Source organism: Aspergillus thermomutatus (assembly GCF_002237265.1).
Source record: "Aspergillus thermomutatus strain HMR AF 39 chromosome Unknown NODE_11, whole genome shotgun sequence".
NCBI lineage: Eukaryota > Fungi > Ascomycota > Eurotiomycetes > Eurotiales > Aspergillaceae > Aspergillus > Aspergillus thermomutatus.
Genome location: NW_020798059.1, coordinates 132,758 through 151,074, shown reverse-complemented (window position 1 = coordinate 151,074; position 18,317 = coordinate 132,758). Strand labels below are relative to the sequence as shown.

Genomic DNA, 18,317 nt, shown 5'->3' with positions numbered 1-18,317 from the left:
CGCACCCAACCCAACAAATCACAGGCCTTGAAATGAAAGGCAATCAACCCGAAGCTAGGTAAAGGTACCCGAGAAATGATCCTAAATCTGCTGCAGATGATTGACTGATTCCACCCCGCACCGGAGTGATCACCGACCCCACCAGGCGGAGAGAGGACCCAATTCCGATCTCCTCAGGTTGAGGGGTACAAGTAGTCAACGGCAGCTCGGATTTGAACCGCACATAATATTTGGCTTTTCGTGTGGTTGTCATGATTTCACTTTCATAGACAAGTTATACACTCCATACCCTATTCATCCCCACAAGTTCTCGATCGACTGAGTATTTTGAATCATACCAATTCCTGCCATCGAACCATGGACTCCACGTCGTCCAACACCCAGGGCGAAGCCAAGTATATCAACTTCCCCAGTCTTCCTGACGATGCAAAGCATGAGGATGGCACCCCTGCGCTGAACAGATATTCATCTTATATCACTCGGGGCCATGACTTTCCTGGTGCTCGGGTTTGTTGCCATCACTGAGCTGTTTACGGACTGTGCGGGCTAACAATCTGCTCTTGTATGACTGGATAGGCTATGCTCTTTGCTGCGGGAATTCCGGATCGCAATGCAATGATGAAGAGTCCCCAGGTGGGTATTGCCAGCGTCTGGTGGGAGGGAAATCCCTGCAATATGCATCTGCTGGACTTGGGCAAGACGGTGAAGAAGGCCGTCACGGATCAGGGCATGATCGGTTGGCAGTATAATACCATTGGAGTTTCGGATGCCATTTCAATGGGTAGCGAGGGTGAGTCGATTCGGAGCTTGAGGAGCAGTACTACAATGTCTGCGTGAGACACTCCTGACATGAATTTACAGGCATGAGATTCTCTCTCCAGTCGCGTGAGATCATTGCCGACAGTGTCGAGACTGTGACTTGTGCGCAGTATCATGACGCCTGTATTGCTATTCCTGGATGCGACAAGAATATGCCTGGAGTTGTGATGGGTATGGCAAGACACAATCGGCCTTCGATTATGATTTACGGTGGATCGATTCAAGTTGGATACTCTAACCTGCTGCGAAAGCGCATCAGTGTGTCGACTTGCTTTGAAGCGGCCGGTGCTTATGCGTACGATACTTTGCGTCAGCCGGACGATGGGGGCGATACCAGTAAAAACAAGGATGAGATTATGGACGACCTTGAGAGACATGCTTGTCCCACTGCGGGCGCATGTGGAGGCATGTTCACTGCAAACACAATGGCCACAGCCATTGAGTCCATGGGCCTTTCACTGCCAGGATCATCATCGACGCCTGCCTCGTCGCCATCGAAGATGCGAGAGTGTGTTAAAGCGGCAGAAGCCATCAAGATCTGCATGGAGAAGAACATCAAGCCTCGGGATCTGTTGACCAAACGTTCCTTCGAGAATGCGCTGGTCATAACGATGGCCCTGGGAGGAAGTACCAATGGTGTCTTGCACTTCCTTGCCATGGCTCGGACGGCTGATGTGAACCTGACCCTGGATGATATACAACGGGTCAGCAACAAGATCCCATTCATTGCTGACTTGGCCCCCAGTGGGAAGTACTACATGGCAGATCTGTACGATATCGGAGGTATTCCGTCTGTGCAGAAGTTGCTGATCGCAGCGGGCCTTCTTGACGGCGACATCCCCACGATCACCGGCAAGACCTTGGCCGAGAATGTTGCATCTTTCCCATCTCTACCTCAGGACCAAGTCATTATCCGCCCTCTGGACAACCCAATCAAGGCGACTGGCCACCTGCAGATTCTGCGTGGAAACCTGGCGCCTGGTGGAGCGGTGGCCAAGATCACTGGCAAGGAGGGCACCAAGTTCACAGGCAAAGCACGTGTTTTTGATAAAGAATGTCAGCTCAACGATGCTCTGACCCAAGGCAAGATTCCTCGAGGCGAAAACCTGGTGCTCATCGTCCGCTACGAGGGACCTAAGGGTGGACCAGGCATGCCGGAGCAGCTCAAAGCCAGTGCGGCGCTGATGGGAGCTAAGCTCAACAACGTGGCGCTAATCACAGATGGAAGATATTCAGGGGCTAGTCATGGGTTCATCGTGGGTCATATTGTCCCGGAAGCTGCGGTCGGAGGACCCATTGCCATTGTTCGCGATGACGATGTGATTACTATCGACGCTGAAACCAACACAATCAACATGCATGTCTCAGATGAGGAAATCCAGCAGCGATTGAAAGAGTGGAAGCCCCCAGCGCCTCATGTCACACGTGGTGTGCTCGCCAAGTATACAAGGTTGGTTGGGGATGCCTCTCATGGTGCAATGACCGATCTGTTCTAGGCCCGCCCAAGACAGTACGTACTTTGTACTGGAACGGAAGATTTCAGCTTTCGGAGATGATCTCAACTGAGAAATTATTTTCATGATTGACAAAAGCCTAATGTAATGCTCTAGCCATTTGTGATGCTTGCAACAAGCACAGCCATCCAGATATTCTGAAACGGTCTGTGATAGGTAACAGGGAATGTCAGTTTTCTCCTGACTCCCAAAGATGTCTCAACTCCTGAGCTCCTGCTCTTGTGATTCCTGATACATCGACCAAATCATGTTCAGGATTCATGAGCATGCTTTCTATCTCCAATGTACTCCGTAGACAGATGATCAAGTCTAGAAGATCAAAGGGAAGCTATCGCTGCTAGTCCACTAGTGCCGCCACGGGCTGCAGGCTGACGCCATGAGTGGGCGGGGGAGTGGATGATTCATCCGCCGCCTTTGCGACCGCCACGGTGCTCGTCCCGACCCTCTAACAGGCTAAACATTCTGCAGTCATCCATGATCCAGGCTTCCTTTGCTTTTGGTGACACATTGGCAATCATAGGTAATTCCATACATCGAATTTGGGCATTCCAAACAAGCAAGGAGACGGGAAACTGCTTTCGTTTACTCTGTCTCTCTCGCAATCGAGAAGCATATTTTTATGCCAGCGTCGGATCCTTTCCGGAGTCGTCGAGGTATGCTGCAATTTTTCGTCGCAAAACTTTGTCATCCATCACTTCTTGTAACAATATTATGCGTCAATCTGTGCCGATTGTTACTGACACTCTACTCAAGATTTCCAGTGTACTCGAGAAGGACGAATAAGATTCGATACATGTCACGCTGATATTTTCGTTATCTGAAAACAAAGTACTTTAAATCGTTCCGGCGCTCTTGGTTCGCAAATACGCACCGCAATTCCAAGTTTACGGCAAGCAAAGTTCCGGACTTTGGGGGCAATCCAGGAGATCCATCCCTGCTGTTCTTGGCTCAAACGGTGGAGGTGTCATATCCCTCTGGTGCGTCTAAGGACACTTTAAAGGTCAACGTGGTGGAATTCTGGCGATCATTGGTCAATTCTTCAAACGCCCTCACTTTGGGGTAACGACGAGGCTCTCCACTTCCCTTACCTCATGATTCTTATTGCGAAATCCAAGGCACATAGATTGGTCCTATCCTTCCTGCTCAATCGCAAATCGTCCTGATCGACCGCCTCGTCGCCCCATTATTGATCCATCAAGTGGCTATTCGCCAAGGAGGATCCGTACTCCGTCCTTTTGACGTCCAAATCGCATTCCAGAACACATCCACGTCGTTCCAGTTGGTTGGGAGCCCCGTTTTGAGCGGCTTAATAGCTGGTTCTGAGTAACTGTGGGCCTTTGAAGGTCGGTGAATGACCGCATGAGCCCTCAAGGGCAGGGGGATCTCTGGACTCTCGCATCTGGGCCCGATCGCCAGCGCTTCCGATCCAAGGTATATTTATATCTGTCGTGCACTTCTCACTCGCTATGGGCTCTACTGGTGCTTCTTTGTCCTCAACCACCTCCCGTCCGGGTCTCTTGGGTACTGGCGCTGCTCTACAGCTCTGGGAGTCGGCCTCTGCTGCTTTCTCGAATCCCACAGCTTTCCTTTCTTTCACTCGCAACTTTTATACCCTTGATCAGGATGGAACATTAAATTGGGGGAAGGTTGTGTTCTTGACCACTTGTATCATCACAATGGCCGGCTGCGGTTTCCTTTCTTCCTTGCTGCGGCGCAGTGGCTCCAAGCGGTCCTCTGGCCGCAAGCGCTTCCGCCGTGGAATACAGAATGACGACTCGACAACATCTGCAGGGACCACAACTTCTTCTGAAGAAGAGGATTATGACAGCAGTGGCTCACTCCATCACGGCACGGACGCTGCTTTGCCGCAGGAAAAGGTGACGCACAAACACCACGAACAGTCAGCGGATGGTTTGTTTTTCACTCGCCATTTATGGTAATGTCCCCTGCTGACGATCCATGAAGCTCTGTCCACAGATCCAGGTATCTTGAAGAAGCGTTCTACCTACCTCTCTTATTCGACATCCATTGCTACCTATCCATCAATCAGAACATTCTTCTGTCCACATCCACATATGGACAAGCTTCCAACCAAGCCGACACCAATACCATTGCTGGTTTTCGTACACGGCTTGGGCGGCTCATTGGCTCAGTTCAGTCTTTTGCTAACGAGCTTAGCCAATGTTGGTCCGTGTTTTGGGATTGACCTGCCTGGGTGCGGATTATCGACATTTGCTCCCACAGATTGGGATGCTTATACGGTTGAAGCGTTGGCGGAACTGCTTTTCACAGCCATTGAACAACATCGCGACCGGGAGGCGGGCCAGAAGGTCGTTTTGATTGGTCATAGCTTGGGGTGCTCCCTTTCCGCTTTGTTGGCATCATCCGCATCATCGATTGGGTCAGAACTGAAGGAACACATTTTGGGACTCGTCGCTATTTGCCCTCGCGCAGTTCCCCCAACTCCTGATCAAGTCGCATCATACCGTCGCCTTCTCAGAATTCCGGAAACTATCTTTGATATGTGGCGCTATTGGGACCGACGTGGCGGTCTTCACAGTGCGAGTGTCAACCGATTAGTCGGCACCGATGCAGACCCCGATACAAGGGAGCTTCAGGTGCGCTACAACAAACAAAGCAAGACGCCTGTTTGGAGGCGTATGGCCTGGGGAACGCTCCCCAGCTACACTCAGGACGGCAAGGCGATTGGAGGTATTCCAGGAGAAGAAGTCTGGGAAAGAGTCAAGACATCTGTTCTCCTTGTTGCTGGTGAGTCTGATGCGGTAACTAGGCCCGCGGAACTCCAGAAGCTTCTCAAATTCTTCGGTGAAGTTGGACCCAATGCGGATGTAGGGGCCGATGGGAGCGCCATTATTCCCGATGCGTCTGAGACTCATGATACACTTTCAGCGGCGTATGATCGTCTTGCACATGAAGAGGAATATGGTCTCGAAGCACAAGCAAGTGAGAAGACACTCATCGATGATCCTCGAGCCTCGAGTGAAAAGAAACGTGCTGTCAAGACAGTCATTCTTCCTGCGCCAGCCTCTCATGCTCTTCTTTATGATCGTGCGACATATCGCACCCTGGCTGGGATCATCCAAGATTTTCTCTCACAACACATCGACGAACGCCTGAGCCTTGGGTGGCAGTTGCAGTACATGAACACTTCTGGCAAGTGGGATGTTAAAAACCTGGCCAAATGGAAGAAAGTCACTCCTGTGTCTCAACGAATTGCAAACACCTTTGTCGCGCTTAAGATGCTGAGAGAGGTGGATGAAGAGCACAATCCTGTGCTCTTCTCGCAGAAATACCGCGACCAGATTTACGCGGTCATTGACATCAGCTACGAGAATCCAGTATATAATCCTGCCTCTCTGGAAAAGGGAGGCATCCATTACCAGAAGCACCCCACAGTATCAAAGATCCCGCCGACGGCTGACGAGGTCCGGGATTTCATTGCTTTGGTAGATCGACTTCAGAATGAAATTACCGAGAAGATGAAGAAGTCCGGGAGCCCTGACGGTCCCAGGCCTGTGGTTGGAGTGCACTGTCACTATGGGTTCAATCGAACCGGCTTCTTAATTGTCAGCTACTTGATCGAACGGCTGGGCTTCAGTGTCCAGGAAGCCATTGATGAGTTTGAAAGGCAACGACCGCCTGGAATTCGGCATGGACATTTTATTGATGCTCTTTTTGTGCGATACTGTGTTGGGCTCAAGAGAGCGCCTACACTATAATGTGTTTTTATTTTACTCTTTCTGTGGCAAGGGCGTTACGAGGTCTCTCATATAGATGGATATGGTTCTGGTTCTGGTATGCATTGGATTGACGAATAATGATTCTGTGATAGAGTGTATATTAGCCATTTCAGTGAGTTTACATTTGTTTTTCAGCATGCATATTGTCATGTTATGCAAGGATTTATTTGGAATTTATCTCGGACACAAATCGACTGCTTACTCTCGATATTCTCAGATACCTTCAGGGGTGGTTCTACAAATGCTGCATAGTCATTTAGGAACAACACTCCGTTACATTTTTTCGTACTCCACGGCATCTGTCAAATAGAGAATGCCGAAACAAGCCTTTGAATCTAACCGTTAAACAGCCGGAATACTCTTGGATTCTCAACTCTCAAGTCACCGGAAAGACCTTATTCGTGAGAAGGATGAGACGAGGCGTCCCGAGTGGCTTTTTCTCTCCTTACCACCCAAGCCTTGGCGGGAAACTATGTGCTGTCTCGGCCTCGAAGAGTCGAAGCACTGAGTAGAGAGACTGATGTTACATTGGCATGCTACACCTCGACCATGGTCGGTCCCGCGCAGGCTTCGTTCTTGCTTTTTATCCGGACATTCAGCCGAAACTCATCCCGTCTTCTTTTGTCCGCGGTGATTGGCGGCAGTCACCTGTCAAGAGCTTGTGTTGTCTCGTGATTCAGAGTGATCCCCAGTTTACTGCCTCGAATCCGTTAAGCCCCGGACTTCTCCAAGTCTTGACCCCGGCTCTTTTATCCTGACTTTGACTCGGCGACGCCACGTCTAGACATTATTGGAAAGAAGCACATGGGGGTACATGCAAGGCTAGTTATCGTCCAGGATGCGGGTGAATAATATAGCCAAAATGATGGCAGTGTCGAGCTATGAATACTTCGATCTTGCCCTGTCGACTTCTCGTTGTTGGGTAGTGCCTTTTTCCCTTTCTGCAGCTGACACGTACTTGGCTTTCGAAGAGACAGACGATTGGAACGATCATGGGTGGTGCCGTCGATTCCTCAGCAGCGATGGACGCTGCAGCGCAGTTGCGCAAAGCTGCTCTTAAGGGCTCCTCTGGTATGGCAGGGTTGGTTCAGAACCGGAAGGTTTTCGGAATTGCCATGTTTGCGTGCCTGGGAGGGTACGTCCATTCTCTATGATTCTTCTGATTCTGCAGGTTAAGCTGACTGTGCAAAAGCCTTTTGTACGGTTATAATCAGGTGAGTCGGGAACATTAGACTCGAGAAGTTTGTAGCCAAGGCTGACGTTCTACCTTCTATGGAACAGGGTGTTTTCTCTGGCGTCTGTGAGTCGCTGAATTGCCATATTCAGAATACTATGCCATACTGATGTTCTCCACAGTGACGATGTACTCATTCGAACAGCATGTACGGGCTCTCTCCCTATCGTCAATCTGACTACTGCTGACATTGTCTTGACAAGATGGGCGACGCTGTTACCAATCAGACGAAGAAAGGCTGGCTGACCTGTATGATGAAGCTTCTATACTTGCTACAACGATTGACTAAAGAGCTGCTATAGCTATTCTCGAGCTCGGTGCTTGGTTCGGTGCATTATATTCCGGTCTTCTATGCGAAAGAATCTCCCGCAAGTATACAATTCTGTCGAATGTCGGCATCTTCTGCATCGGAGTCGTCATCCAGACAACGGCTGCCGCCAAGGGTGGGAATTCATCGCACATCCTTGGTGGCCGTTTTATCACTGGTATGGGAGTAGGAAGGTATGTATAGTTCTCAATGAAGACTTACACTCAAATCTCAGGTGCTGACAACGCGGTCTTTCAGTCTCTCCATGAGTGTCCCCATGTACAATGCGGAGGTATGAGCGAAACCTTGTCGACAACAGTGATCTGGCCTAATGCGCAGCAGATCGCGCCACCGGAAGTCAGAGGTTCTCTGGTTGCTCTGCAGCAACTTGCCATCACCTTTGGAATCATGGTAAGCATGATGGTTGATCCTTTATAGTCCTCATCGAGAAACCAAGATTAATCGATGTTCTCGCAGGTTTCTTTCTGGTCCGTTCATATACTCTACCAGCGAGTGTTTTTTCTGACAGGTATAGGATCAATTACGGAACAAACCATATTGGCGGCACGGGTCCTACTCAGAAAGATGCCGCATGGCTACTACCACTTGCCCTACAGCTCGTGCCGGCCGTTATTCTTGGAGCAGGCATGATCTTCATGCCATTCTCGCCACGTTGGCTCATCCACCATGACCGAGAAGACGAAGCCAAAAAGGTCCTCATGAGTCTTCGCGGCCTGTCTGCCGATGATCCACTTCTGCAAATTGAATTCCTCGAGATCAAAGCCCAGAGTCTTTTCGAGAAACGGACCGAGAAGGAGAAATTTCCTCACCTGGAACGGACCAACACATGGAGCTATATCAAGCTGGAGGCTGCGGGATTTGCTAGCCTTTTCACTAGTTGGCCGATGTTCAGGCGTGTTATGGTAGCTACAGGTAAGTCGCAACGGTCAATTGTTACAGAACCTCTCATGCTAACTTTCATAGTCACGATGACTTTCCAGGTAAGCATATAAACTTTTGCTCGAGTCAGTTTCGCGCCTAATCCACGGATATAGCAATGGACAGGCATTAACGCAGTCCTCTATTACGCGCCCTCAATCTTTGAACAGCTCGGTATGAGCAGCAACACCACCTCGCTCCTGGCCACCGGTGTAGTCGGTATAGTCATGTTCATCGCAACGGTAAGCCATAATCCCAAACACCCACCTCACTCCTGATCGAAACGCTCACCCGTCATAGATCCCAGCTGTTATCTGGGTCGATAACCTCGGACGCAAACCCGTCCTGGTCGTCGGCGCCATCGGAATGGCAGCCTGCCACTTCATCATCGCGGGTATATTCGGCCAGAACGAAAACCAATGGGACACGCACAAAGCTGCTGGATGGGCCGCCGTCGCCATGGTGTGGTTGTTCGTCATCCACTTCGGTTACTCATGGGGTAAGCGGCTTTCCATCTATGAGGATGTTCAAAGACTAACCATAGAGCCAAGGACCATGCGCCTGGATCATCATCGCTGAGATTTGGCCGCTCAGTGTTCGGGCAAAGGGCACGGCGCTGGGTGCTTCGGCGAGTAAGTACTTTGTTCTCCTTGGTATCATATCTCAGCTCTGACGCAGACCTCTTTTCACGCCAGACTGGATGAACAACTTCATCGTCGGTCAGGTCACGCCCGATATGCTCCAAAATATCAGATACGGGACGTACATTTTCTTCGGCATAATCACCTTTCTTGGGGCTGGGTTCATTGCCTTCCTGGTACCTGAGACAAAGCAATTGTCTCTTGGTGAGTTTTTTTTTTTTTTTAATTCTGCAATCGCAAAATGTGATGGTGCGTTCTAACGAGCTATACAGAGGAAATGGATGTGATTTTCGGCTCGGAGGGCACTGCCATCTCCGACTATGAGCGTCAGGCTGAGATCTCTCGTGAGATTGGTCTCGACGAGGCTCTGGCGCGGTTGACCAATACTGCCCCGACGGAGGTTCATGACGTTGAGGCGAAACAGGCTTGAGGGGTCTTCATTTACTGGAAGCCTTTGCGATTGTCCTTGATGAATTGATAATGTCTACAGAAGGATTCTCCACCTGTCTCGTTCGAATCTAGATGGGATGGGTACCCCTTAGAATTTAAGATTGTGGAATCCTTGTCTTTGATGAATGCAGATTATCTTATCGAACTAGGTAGTCTTAAAGAGTTTTGAGCAGTCGACTGAGGTACATTAAAACAACTGCTAGGGCCAATCTTTGTACTCGATACTGCGGGCATGCAAGCACTGAACTCTTGTTCTCCTCAACAATTGGTCCCTGATTGTGATACCAAAGCCAACGATAGCCATGCTCAAAAAGACAGATCATGGAGCGAGCATTCACTGTCTAGGATGGTCAGCGCAGACGATCGACAAGGAATTCAAACCTGAACCAAAGCGGAGCATAACATACTCAGAGAAATTAACAGAAGGTTTGAAGAGCGGAGAGACCTCACTCCTTTTCATGCTGAAACTTACAATCCACACAGGCCTGAATGCCACAACCCGGGCACATGAGCGTGTAGATTGGCATCCAGCGATGACAAACCTCACATTCGGGACGCTCAAAGTGCTTGACCCAGGACCCAAGGTGGCGGCACTGCTGTGGATCGTTGCCTGTTCTCGGAATCTCTGCATCAGGAACGGTAAGACGGATATTTTCGAGCCAGCCGCAGAAGGTCTCCATGACAATACCTTGAAGTTCAACTCGAAGGTCCTCCTCAGTGTAGCGGCCACTGGGATCATCAAGCTTCTTTTGAAAGTATGGGACGAAGGGAGATAGGACATTGTGGAGGCTTGACCGGTTAACACTGTCGTCGTTGTCGAGCCCCTCAGACTGTTGTTCGTTCTCATCTTCTTGGACAGCTTCATTCTCACTTACAACCTCTGAAAGGTGGGGGTTGGTATTGTAGGATTTGTGGGACGAGCCTGCCTCGCTGAGGTCGTAGAATGTGCCCGTGTCGTCTTCTGCTTTCTGCGCCTCCTCCAGACTAGTTGACTTATTTTCGTAAATCTCAGCACATGCCGCGCGAACGCTCTCCATATGAAAGCGAGACTCGAATTCAGAGTCATTGCTTTGTGCAGTAGCGTAGTCCAAGTCCGATTCACAGGCAGACGGAATATACTCGGAGAGCTGATCATCAGGGCAGAGGGAAGAATCGTCGAAGTCATTGTCCTCCTCCTCGTCGAGCTCTTGCTGGTCTTCAGTCTCCTCTTCGGACACCTCTTCCTGGTAATCGACTCCTTCATAGAGCTCCTGTTGGACCTCAACTTCCTCCTCATAGATGTTTTGTTGCTCTTCGTCCTCCTCCTCATAGACCTCTTGGTCCTCGACCTCCTCATAAAGCTCTTGTTGTTCCTTAGCCTCCTGGTACATTGCCTGATAATATTCTTCCTGCCCGTAGTGCCTAGACTGGGGAGCCCTTCGTGCACACTTGTCCCAGATGTCTTGCTCCTTCCGATTAATACTCTCAGTGTAAAAGTCCCAGTAGTCCGGGTCTTCTTCGAGAACATCCCCGGAGTGAGCGTCCTGTTCGAGAGGTTCAGGCGGATGGTCTTCCCATGAACTTGGATGCAGCTTGCAATTATCCTCTTGTCCTACCCTATTGGCCGCCATCTGAGCACGCATCTGTTCCACCTCCTGCTGCCTGGCAAGGTTCTGTCTGAATTCCTCTTCCGCCTTGAGCATCTGCTCAACCCATTCCATATCCTGTTTAGATTCCTGTTTCTGAGGGCTCACATGTACACTCTGCTCATAGCTGTACATGTAGCGACTATTCTCATCGTACCTCTTGAACGCGGAAGCCGACCAGTGGGAACCGCCTGCACGCGGGAAATTGGTTTCGTGCACGGATATCCTTCCCATCTTGACGAGTTCCAGATCATGTTTCTTGCGGCGGAACGGATCGCGAAGTATTTCCACAGCCTGCTGAATCTGAAGGTCGGATTTTGGTTAGTATGACTGCTTCAGTTCTCGGTATCCTTGCTTGCGGGGCTTGTACCTTCTGGAATTCGATATGGGAGCTCTCCTCGCCACCTGTCTTGTCTGGGTGATGCTTGAGAGCAAGTTTTTTGTAAGATGTATTGATGTCCTTGATGGTTGCATCTGACTTGATGCCCAGAATCTCATAGCAATTCACAACGGTAATGTGAGACATTGTGGGCTCGAGGTGTCGATCCTCATCCGCCTTTCATCACAGAGCAATCAAGTCACGCCTTCTTTTAAGTTTGAAAACTGATGTGACAGCTTGCTGGATGAGAAGGAACAGGAGTTGAAGGGGTATGGATCAATAACAAACAACAACACAACTTCCGGGCCTTCTAGGGAAAGAGGCCCTTAGATACGCACACGATCCTTCAAAATTGAGATGATTTTAAGGTCAAGGAAGATGCCGGTGTCCTGATTGCTGGAGCGTAGTAGTCTGGGATAGATTTTTGAAAGGGGAAGATTGCATTTGGAGATTCGAAGAGCAAACAGAGAGAAATGTGAATTGAGTGTGGATGTTTCCTCTAGTCCAAACAAGGAAGTACAACGACATCATCAGTCAGCGGTTTCGTTTGACCTGAATGTGTAAGAAATGTTAATGATTTCAGAACTTGGAGGCCTGAGACAGTCCATTCAATGTTCATCTCATGTAGAGCACAGAAAAGAATGTTCATATCAGAGTGAAATAGTACGGATCAGCAGCAATATCAAACACAGGATACCTTATTTATGATAGTAAATGTTGCATTAGCAACTATGTGTTAGACAAATGCCAGAATGCACAAAAGAAAGTTAGATTGAGACTGATTTTACAGGCGGATGAAGAACCTAGGTATTGATGAGTAAGTCTACACATATGGCGGCTCCTTCCCACAAAAGCTTTACGAAAGCTTCTACATGTCCTCACTGGCAGTGGCACCAGTGATAATCTCGACCAGTTCACCGGTAATGGCGGCTTGACGCTGACGGTTGTACAGAATCTGGAACCTAAGAAGCTGTTAGTCTATGGATGCAGGTCTTAAACAAGGAGGGTAATTACTTGTTGATCATTTCACCAGCGTTCTTCGAGGCGTTCTATACAGCGATGCAAGTTAGCTGTCAACTCTATACTTATCGCTCAAACACAAGAGATACTTGCCTCCATGGCGTTACGACGAGCCTGACTATGCGTTAGCACTAGCTTGTATTTCTTATTAGGATCTCAAGCGCTTACCGAAATCTCACAAGCGTGGCCTTCAGCCATAGCCCAGTACAGGCTGTTGGCAAGAGCATATTCACGGAGGTTGGCCAGGGCAGAGTCATCAACCTCGAAGGTGGAAAGGTTGGCTAGTCGAGCAAAATCAGCACTATGACTCCAGTGAAGACTTAACGAAGTACTGACCGGACTTGGTGATAGCCTCCTCGGAGTAAGCGTCAACGGTGGTGGCCTCGTAGCTCTGAGCGTTGAGGAACTTGTTGTAGATGATCTTAACGCTAGCATAGTCGGTGGGCAGCTGAGCAATCTGATCGGCAATGACCTGAGCATCAGCGAAAGTAGGGATGTCCTTGCAGACGTTGGCGAAGCTCATGACGATGACATCGGCGTTGGATCTGGACAGCTGAGCCTTGGCCTTCTCTCCGAGGATGACCAGGTCGGCGTTGGGGTTCTCCTGAAGGAGACGACGAGTAGCCTTGCTCAGACCGGAGTGAATACCACCGCAAAGACCCTTGTCGGAGCTGGCAACGACGAGTAGGGTCTTCTTGTCCTCGAGGGGCTTGGTTTCGGCGTTCTCGAAGACCTTGTTCGAGGTCTGACCGTAGACGCGAGAGTCATCCATAGCCTTCTGGGCGCGGGTAAGCCGGGTAGAGGCAACGATCTTCATCGTATTGGTAATCTTCTCAATGTTCTTGATGGACTTCAGACGGCCCTCGATTTCACGCAGAGTCGCGAAGTTGGCGGCGTTGGGGGGCGCAGTGCTTCCAAGAATATCAGCATCTCGTATCCACCAATTTCCTTAACATGTTCGTCTCCAATTCCATCGCTCTCTAATATAGGGCTGGCTAGATGATCGATTGACGTTGGGGGTAGGGAGAGGAGCGTTTGTATGGTCGGGTTATGGACATCCGGAAGAGAAACTCACCGGGTCAGAGTAGCACTGCCAGCCCGAACGGCCGGACGAACAGCACGAGAGAACATGGCGAACGTAAAGTGATATTGACCTGGTCGAAATAAAGAGCGGAGGGGGAGCCGCGAGGTCAATCGAGGGCGGGTGATGAGAATCCTATGCTATAGCGGGAAGAGAAGTCGTTCACTTTTGAGGTTCGACTCCTGTTTCTGTTCGTTGTTCCGACAGCCGGCAGGACGGGAATCCAGCCGCACTAAACCTATAAGAGTAATTCTGTGCGGGTAGTCGAACAGACCTGAAGCGCAACACACACACAGAGTAGGCCCAGCACGTGATGCAACCAAGCCCCCAAACTTCCGGCCACAAGGCACTCAGGCATCCAGGCATCCACACTTTGTGGATTCCTGACCAAAGAGTCATGTAATTTTCTTGTAGCCTCAGGCATCAATCGTAAACTCCCAACACGAGTGGTCGTTGGTCCGGAGAAACGTGAGAATCGTCTCGGCGGCGGCCTCAGGCCCCCAAAATGACCAGGCCTCGTTTTCCAGGTTCCATTTCATTCCTTCTCTGCCCTCTCTTCTTCTCCTCAACCTTACTTTACTTTTCTCTTGTGTTTCCCTCCTTGTTGCGCTTTCTCTGACTTCTCCTTTCTTTCAAGCCATTGACATTGTACAATATTCTCCCCTCAACATCCTTTCATTCTTCGCATATTCATCGTTAAAGGTCTCATTGACCTCATCATTTGGTCAAGCGCCGTCTCTGTTGTTCAGACTTGGCAGACGACCAGTATCGAGTCTCTGCGTATCTCCGCCCCGTGTTTACCTGCATCTTCAATCCTCGCACCGACATTTCCCTGCTCAGCGGCTCGCAATCATGAGCTCCTCGGAAGATGATACGCCACTCGTCAGAGCAAATGGTCGTTCCACAGGTGAGTTCTCTTCATCGTTGCGTCACATTGTGTTGGCTTTTCGCAACCCTTCGCACCACCCTGCTTCCTCTCATTTCTCACTTTGTTTTCTCCCTCAACCTGCTCACTCGTGTACAACTATTCGACTCAATCTGACCTTTCATGCGATCTCAGCTACCTCTACGGACGTGAAAATGGAGGATACGCCTGAGACCAACGGTTATGTCGAGCCTGGCGTTTCTCTTCGCTTTGGACCTGTCAAAAGTGCGGGAGATGTTGATATGCAGGATGTTCCGGATGCCACTGCCGGTATTGCAGGCAAGAGAAAGGCGCGGACAAGTGTCGGCCAAAGGAAATCCTATGCGGAGCCAGAGAGCAGCGAGGACGAAGATCAGCCCTTGGTACGCCGAATCTCTTTACGCCATCTCCCTCGTTTTCCCTAGGTTGCGACGCCTTTGTCGCTTTTTGGTTTCAGCGTCTGACCGTTCGACAGAGCAAGCGCCGTCGCATGTCCATTAAGCACGAAGATCCTGAGACCGACGAAGATGTGCCCCTAGCACTCAATGGAAGGAAGCTTCCCAAGGCTTCCGAAACCGCTATCGGTGCCGAGGAATCCGACTCCGATATTCCAATCGAGCGAAAGCTCGTGTCCGAAAAGAAGAAAATTCAGCAGAAGGCAGACAAGGAGGCCAGGGCCAGCCGGAAGAGCGAGGCATCACAGGCTGCAAAGGCGACAGCTGCCAGCAAGAAGAAACAGGCTAATGGTGTGAAGAAGGAACCTGTCGATGAGAAGAAACCGGCAGTCAAGAAGACAACCAAACAAGTCAAAGCAGAGCCGGCAGCTTCTGCCAGAAACGGGAAAGCGAAGGCGACACCTGTCAAGAAGGAAGAAAGTACAGAAGCTGAGGAAGGTGAAGAAGAGGAGGAAGAGTACCGATGGTGGGAGGACCCGACTAAGGGTGACGGGACTATCAAGTGGACTACCCTCGAACACAACGGCGTTGTTTTCCCTCCTCCCTACGAACCTCTACCAAACGACGTCAAAATGAAATACGACGGCATTCCGGTCACTCTCCACCCCGAAGCCGAAGAAGTGGCGGGATTTTTTGGTAGCATGCTGAATGCGACCCAACATGTGGAAAATCCAGTCTTCCAGAAGAACTTCTTTATGGATTTCAAAGACATCTTGAAAAAGACAGGTGGAGCGAAGGATCCAAAGGGCAACAAAATCGAGATCAAGGAGTTTTCGAAATGCGATTTTCAGCCGATCTTTGCCTACTACGAGGCCAAACGAATTGAGAAGAAGAATCTTCCTCCGGCTGAGAAGAAACGTCTAAAGGCTGAGAAAGATGCTGCTGAAGCGCCATATATGTACTGTGTCTGGGACGGTCGTAAGCAGAAGGTTGGCAATTTCCGAGTTGAACCGCCGGCGCTGTTCCGTGGCCGTGGCGAACATCCTAAGACTGGTCGTGTGAAGGCACGAGTCCAGCCGGAGCAGATCACTATCAACATCGGAAAAGATGCCCCTGTTCCTCCGCCACCTGAAGGTCATCGCTGGAAGGAAGTCAAGCACGATCAAGAGGGAACATGGCTCGCTATGTGGCAGGAGAACATCAACGGCAATTACAAATATGTGATGCTTGCTGCCAACTCTGACGTTAAGGGCCAGAGCGACTACAAAAAATTTGAGAAGGCGCGCGAACTCAAGAAGCACATCGACCGCATTCGCAAGGACTATCAAAAGGGCTTGAAACACGAGCTCATGGTTGAGCGGCAGAAGGCAACAGCTGTCTATCTCATTGACCAGTTTGCTCTTCGTGCGGGTAATGAGAAGGGTGAGGACGAGGCTGAAACTGTCGGATGCTGCTCTCTGAAATATGAGAATGTCACTCTCAAGCCCCCAAACAAAGTTATCTTCGATTTCCTGGGTAAGGACAGTATTCGGTTCTATGACGAAGTTGAGGTCGATCCTCAGGTCTTCAAGAACCTGAAAATCTTCAAGAAACCCCCCAAGAAGGAGGGAGATGAGATCTTCGACAGGTTAACGGTGTGTGCTCAACTCGGTCTTTCCGTAATGATGATGATGGTTAAGATGCTAACTTTTTCAAGACATCTGCCCTGAACAAACACCTTTCGAATTACATGCAGGGCTTGACCGCCAAGGTGTTCCGTACTTACAACGCTTCGTACACTATGGCCACGCTCCTTAAGGACATGAAAGCAACAGGCAATGCCGCAGAGAAGGTCAAGGCATACAACGACGCGAACCGCAGAGTCGCCATTCTCTGCAATCACAAGCGGACTGTTGCCGCATCACATGCCAACCAGATGGAGAAGATGAGCGAGCGTGTAAGTCTGTCCTTTAAGACGTTCATAATGATGATTGCTAATCCCAAGGTTGTGATCAGATCAAGGGACTCCGTTACCAAAGATGGCGATTGAAGCGACAGATGCTTGACTTGGACCCTAGTCTCAAGAAGAAGAAGGGCGCCAAGTTCTTTGAGCTGGACGAGGACATGGATTTGGAATGGGTGAAGGAGCACCAAGCCTTCCTAATCGAAGAGCAGCGACAGAAGATTAAGAAGAAGTTTGAGAAGGAGAATGAGAAGCTTGTTGCGGAAGGAGAGAAGGAAATGAAGGCCAGCGAGCTCGAAAGCCGGCTCGAGGCGGCCAAGGAGATGGAGAACAGGTTCAAGAAAGAAAATAAGACGGGCAAAGTCGAAGCTGAGGGCAAGAGCCCGAGTGTCGAAAAGATCGAAGCAGCCATCACGAAGCTCGAACAGCGCATTGAGACAATGGAGCTACAAGCTCAGGACAAGGAAGAAAACAAGGAAGTCGCTCTGGGAACTTCGAAAATCGTGAGTCGCCCATCCTCTACCCCCATGATCATGAGATGCGCCGGAGTATCGACTGACATTTCTTAGAACTACATCGATCCTCGTCTTACAGTCGTCTTCAGCAAGAAGTTCAATGTCCCCATCGAGAAGTTCTTCTCCAAGTCCTTGCGGGAGAAGTTCGAATGGGCCATCAAATCAGTCGACGAAAACTGGGAGTTCTAGATGCCGTCATTTAAGGCCGTTCAAGTCGATCCTCGCCTTGTATTGGTTCATGAATTTATCTTTACGTCTCAGCATTCTTTATAGCGAATAGACGGAGTGCTCCATAGCATATTCTGAATTTTGAAGCCTTTCCTCGCCACAATACTTGCTTGGGAAGCCCTGTCTATCGTCCTGCTCACTCAAGCAATGTGCTTCGGGCGGTAGGAGAATTTATAGGGTTCATCCAATGCTTGCTTCTTGATTTGGATCTCTGCTTTTGCTCTTTGATTGCGTCTGCTCGCAGAGGTTGGTGACCTGGTTTGCCGGCTGGGTGACTTTGTTCCACCAATCTGATATCATTCAAAAATGATAGATCATTACAGTTGTCGATAAATCTAGAGAGAGTACACGATCTACAATATATATGCTTGTGAAGATCACTCATTTGACTTGCAAAGAGGAAGTGTGCCATTTTCCAAGATCACAAACCCGTGTCACAGGAGTCCTGTAATACCTCACCATGCAAGAAACACAAATGGAACGAAATAACATTATTATACATTTTCATCTAGCAATGCGGTCCGAGTCAGATGCAGGCATCAATGGCAAAGAAACATGTTGGC

General features: G+C 49.7%; 6 protein-coding genes across 6 annotated transcripts; 4 read left to right on the top strand and 2 right to left on the bottom strand.

The window, feature by feature from the left end:
* Positions 1-357: 357 nt before the first annotated feature.
* On the top strand, positions 358-2,315 carry ilv3B (putative mitochondrial dihydroxy acid dehydratase; the record flags this gene model as incomplete). The annotated part of the gene is made up of 3 exons (XM_026762741.1): positions 358-507; positions 577-790; positions 862-2,315. The coding sequence occupies 3 exons, from the start codon at positions 358-360 to the stop codon at positions 2,313-2,315; spliced, it is 1,818 nt and encodes a 605-aa protein (XP_026618220.1).
* A 1,484-nt stretch (positions 2,316-3,799) lies between these two features.
* On the top strand, positions 3,800-6,073 carry CDV56_109080 (RNA 5'-triphosphatase domain-containing protein; the record flags this gene model as incomplete). The annotated part of the gene is made up of 2 exons (XM_026762699.1): positions 3,800-4,244; positions 4,299-6,073. 2 exons carry the CDS (start codon positions 3,800-3,802, stop codon positions 6,071-6,073), a joined length of 2,220 nt encoding a protein of 739 aa, XP_026618219.1.
* A 1,013-nt stretch (positions 6,074-7,086) lies between these two features.
* On the top strand, positions 7,087-9,645 carry CDV56_109032 (sugar porter family MFS transporter; the record flags this gene model as incomplete). The annotated part of the gene is made up of 16 exons (XM_026762651.1): positions 7,087-7,229; positions 7,287-7,308; positions 7,376-7,394; positions 7,451-7,476; positions 7,532-7,577; positions 7,631-7,829; positions 7,894-7,927; positions 7,978-8,046; positions 8,113-8,123; positions 8,171-8,568; positions 8,620-8,636; positions 8,691-8,816; positions 8,875-9,073; positions 9,126-9,206; positions 9,270-9,419; positions 9,488-9,645. 16 exons carry the CDS (start codon positions 7,087-7,089, stop codon positions 9,643-9,645), a joined length of 1,698 nt encoding a protein of 565 aa, XP_026618218.1.
* A 466-nt stretch (positions 9,646-10,111) lies between these two features.
* CDV56_109004 (DnaJ domain protein) lies at positions 10,112-11,816 on the bottom strand (the record flags this gene model as incomplete). Its single annotated transcript, XM_026762623.1, has 2 exons — positions 10,112-11,593; positions 11,661-11,816. 2 exons carry the CDS (start codon positions 11,814-11,816, stop codon positions 10,112-10,114), a joined length of 1,638 nt encoding a protein of 545 aa, XP_026618217.1.
* Positions 11,817-12,537: 721 nt separating this feature from the next.
* On the bottom strand, positions 12,538-13,820 carry CDV56_108973 (F1F0 ATP synthase subunit gamma; the record flags this gene model as incomplete). The annotated part of the gene is made up of 6 exons (XM_026762592.1): positions 12,538-12,631; positions 12,684-12,718; positions 12,768-12,803; positions 12,858-12,970; positions 13,026-13,600; positions 13,765-13,820. 6 exons carry the CDS (start codon positions 13,818-13,820, stop codon positions 12,538-12,540), a joined length of 909 nt encoding a protein of 302 aa, XP_026618216.1.
* Positions 13,821-14,622: 802 nt separating this feature from the next.
* CDV56_108918 (DNA topoisomerase 1) lies at positions 14,623-17,715 on the top strand (the record flags this gene model as incomplete). Its single annotated transcript, XM_026762537.1, has 6 exons — positions 14,623-14,677; positions 14,831-15,057; positions 15,150-16,703; positions 16,766-17,005; positions 17,065-17,514; positions 17,581-17,715. The coding sequence occupies 6 exons, from the start codon at positions 14,623-14,625 to the stop codon at positions 17,713-17,715; spliced, it is 2,661 nt and encodes an 886-aa protein (XP_026618215.1).
* Between the last annotated feature and the right edge of the window lie 602 nt (positions 17,716-18,317).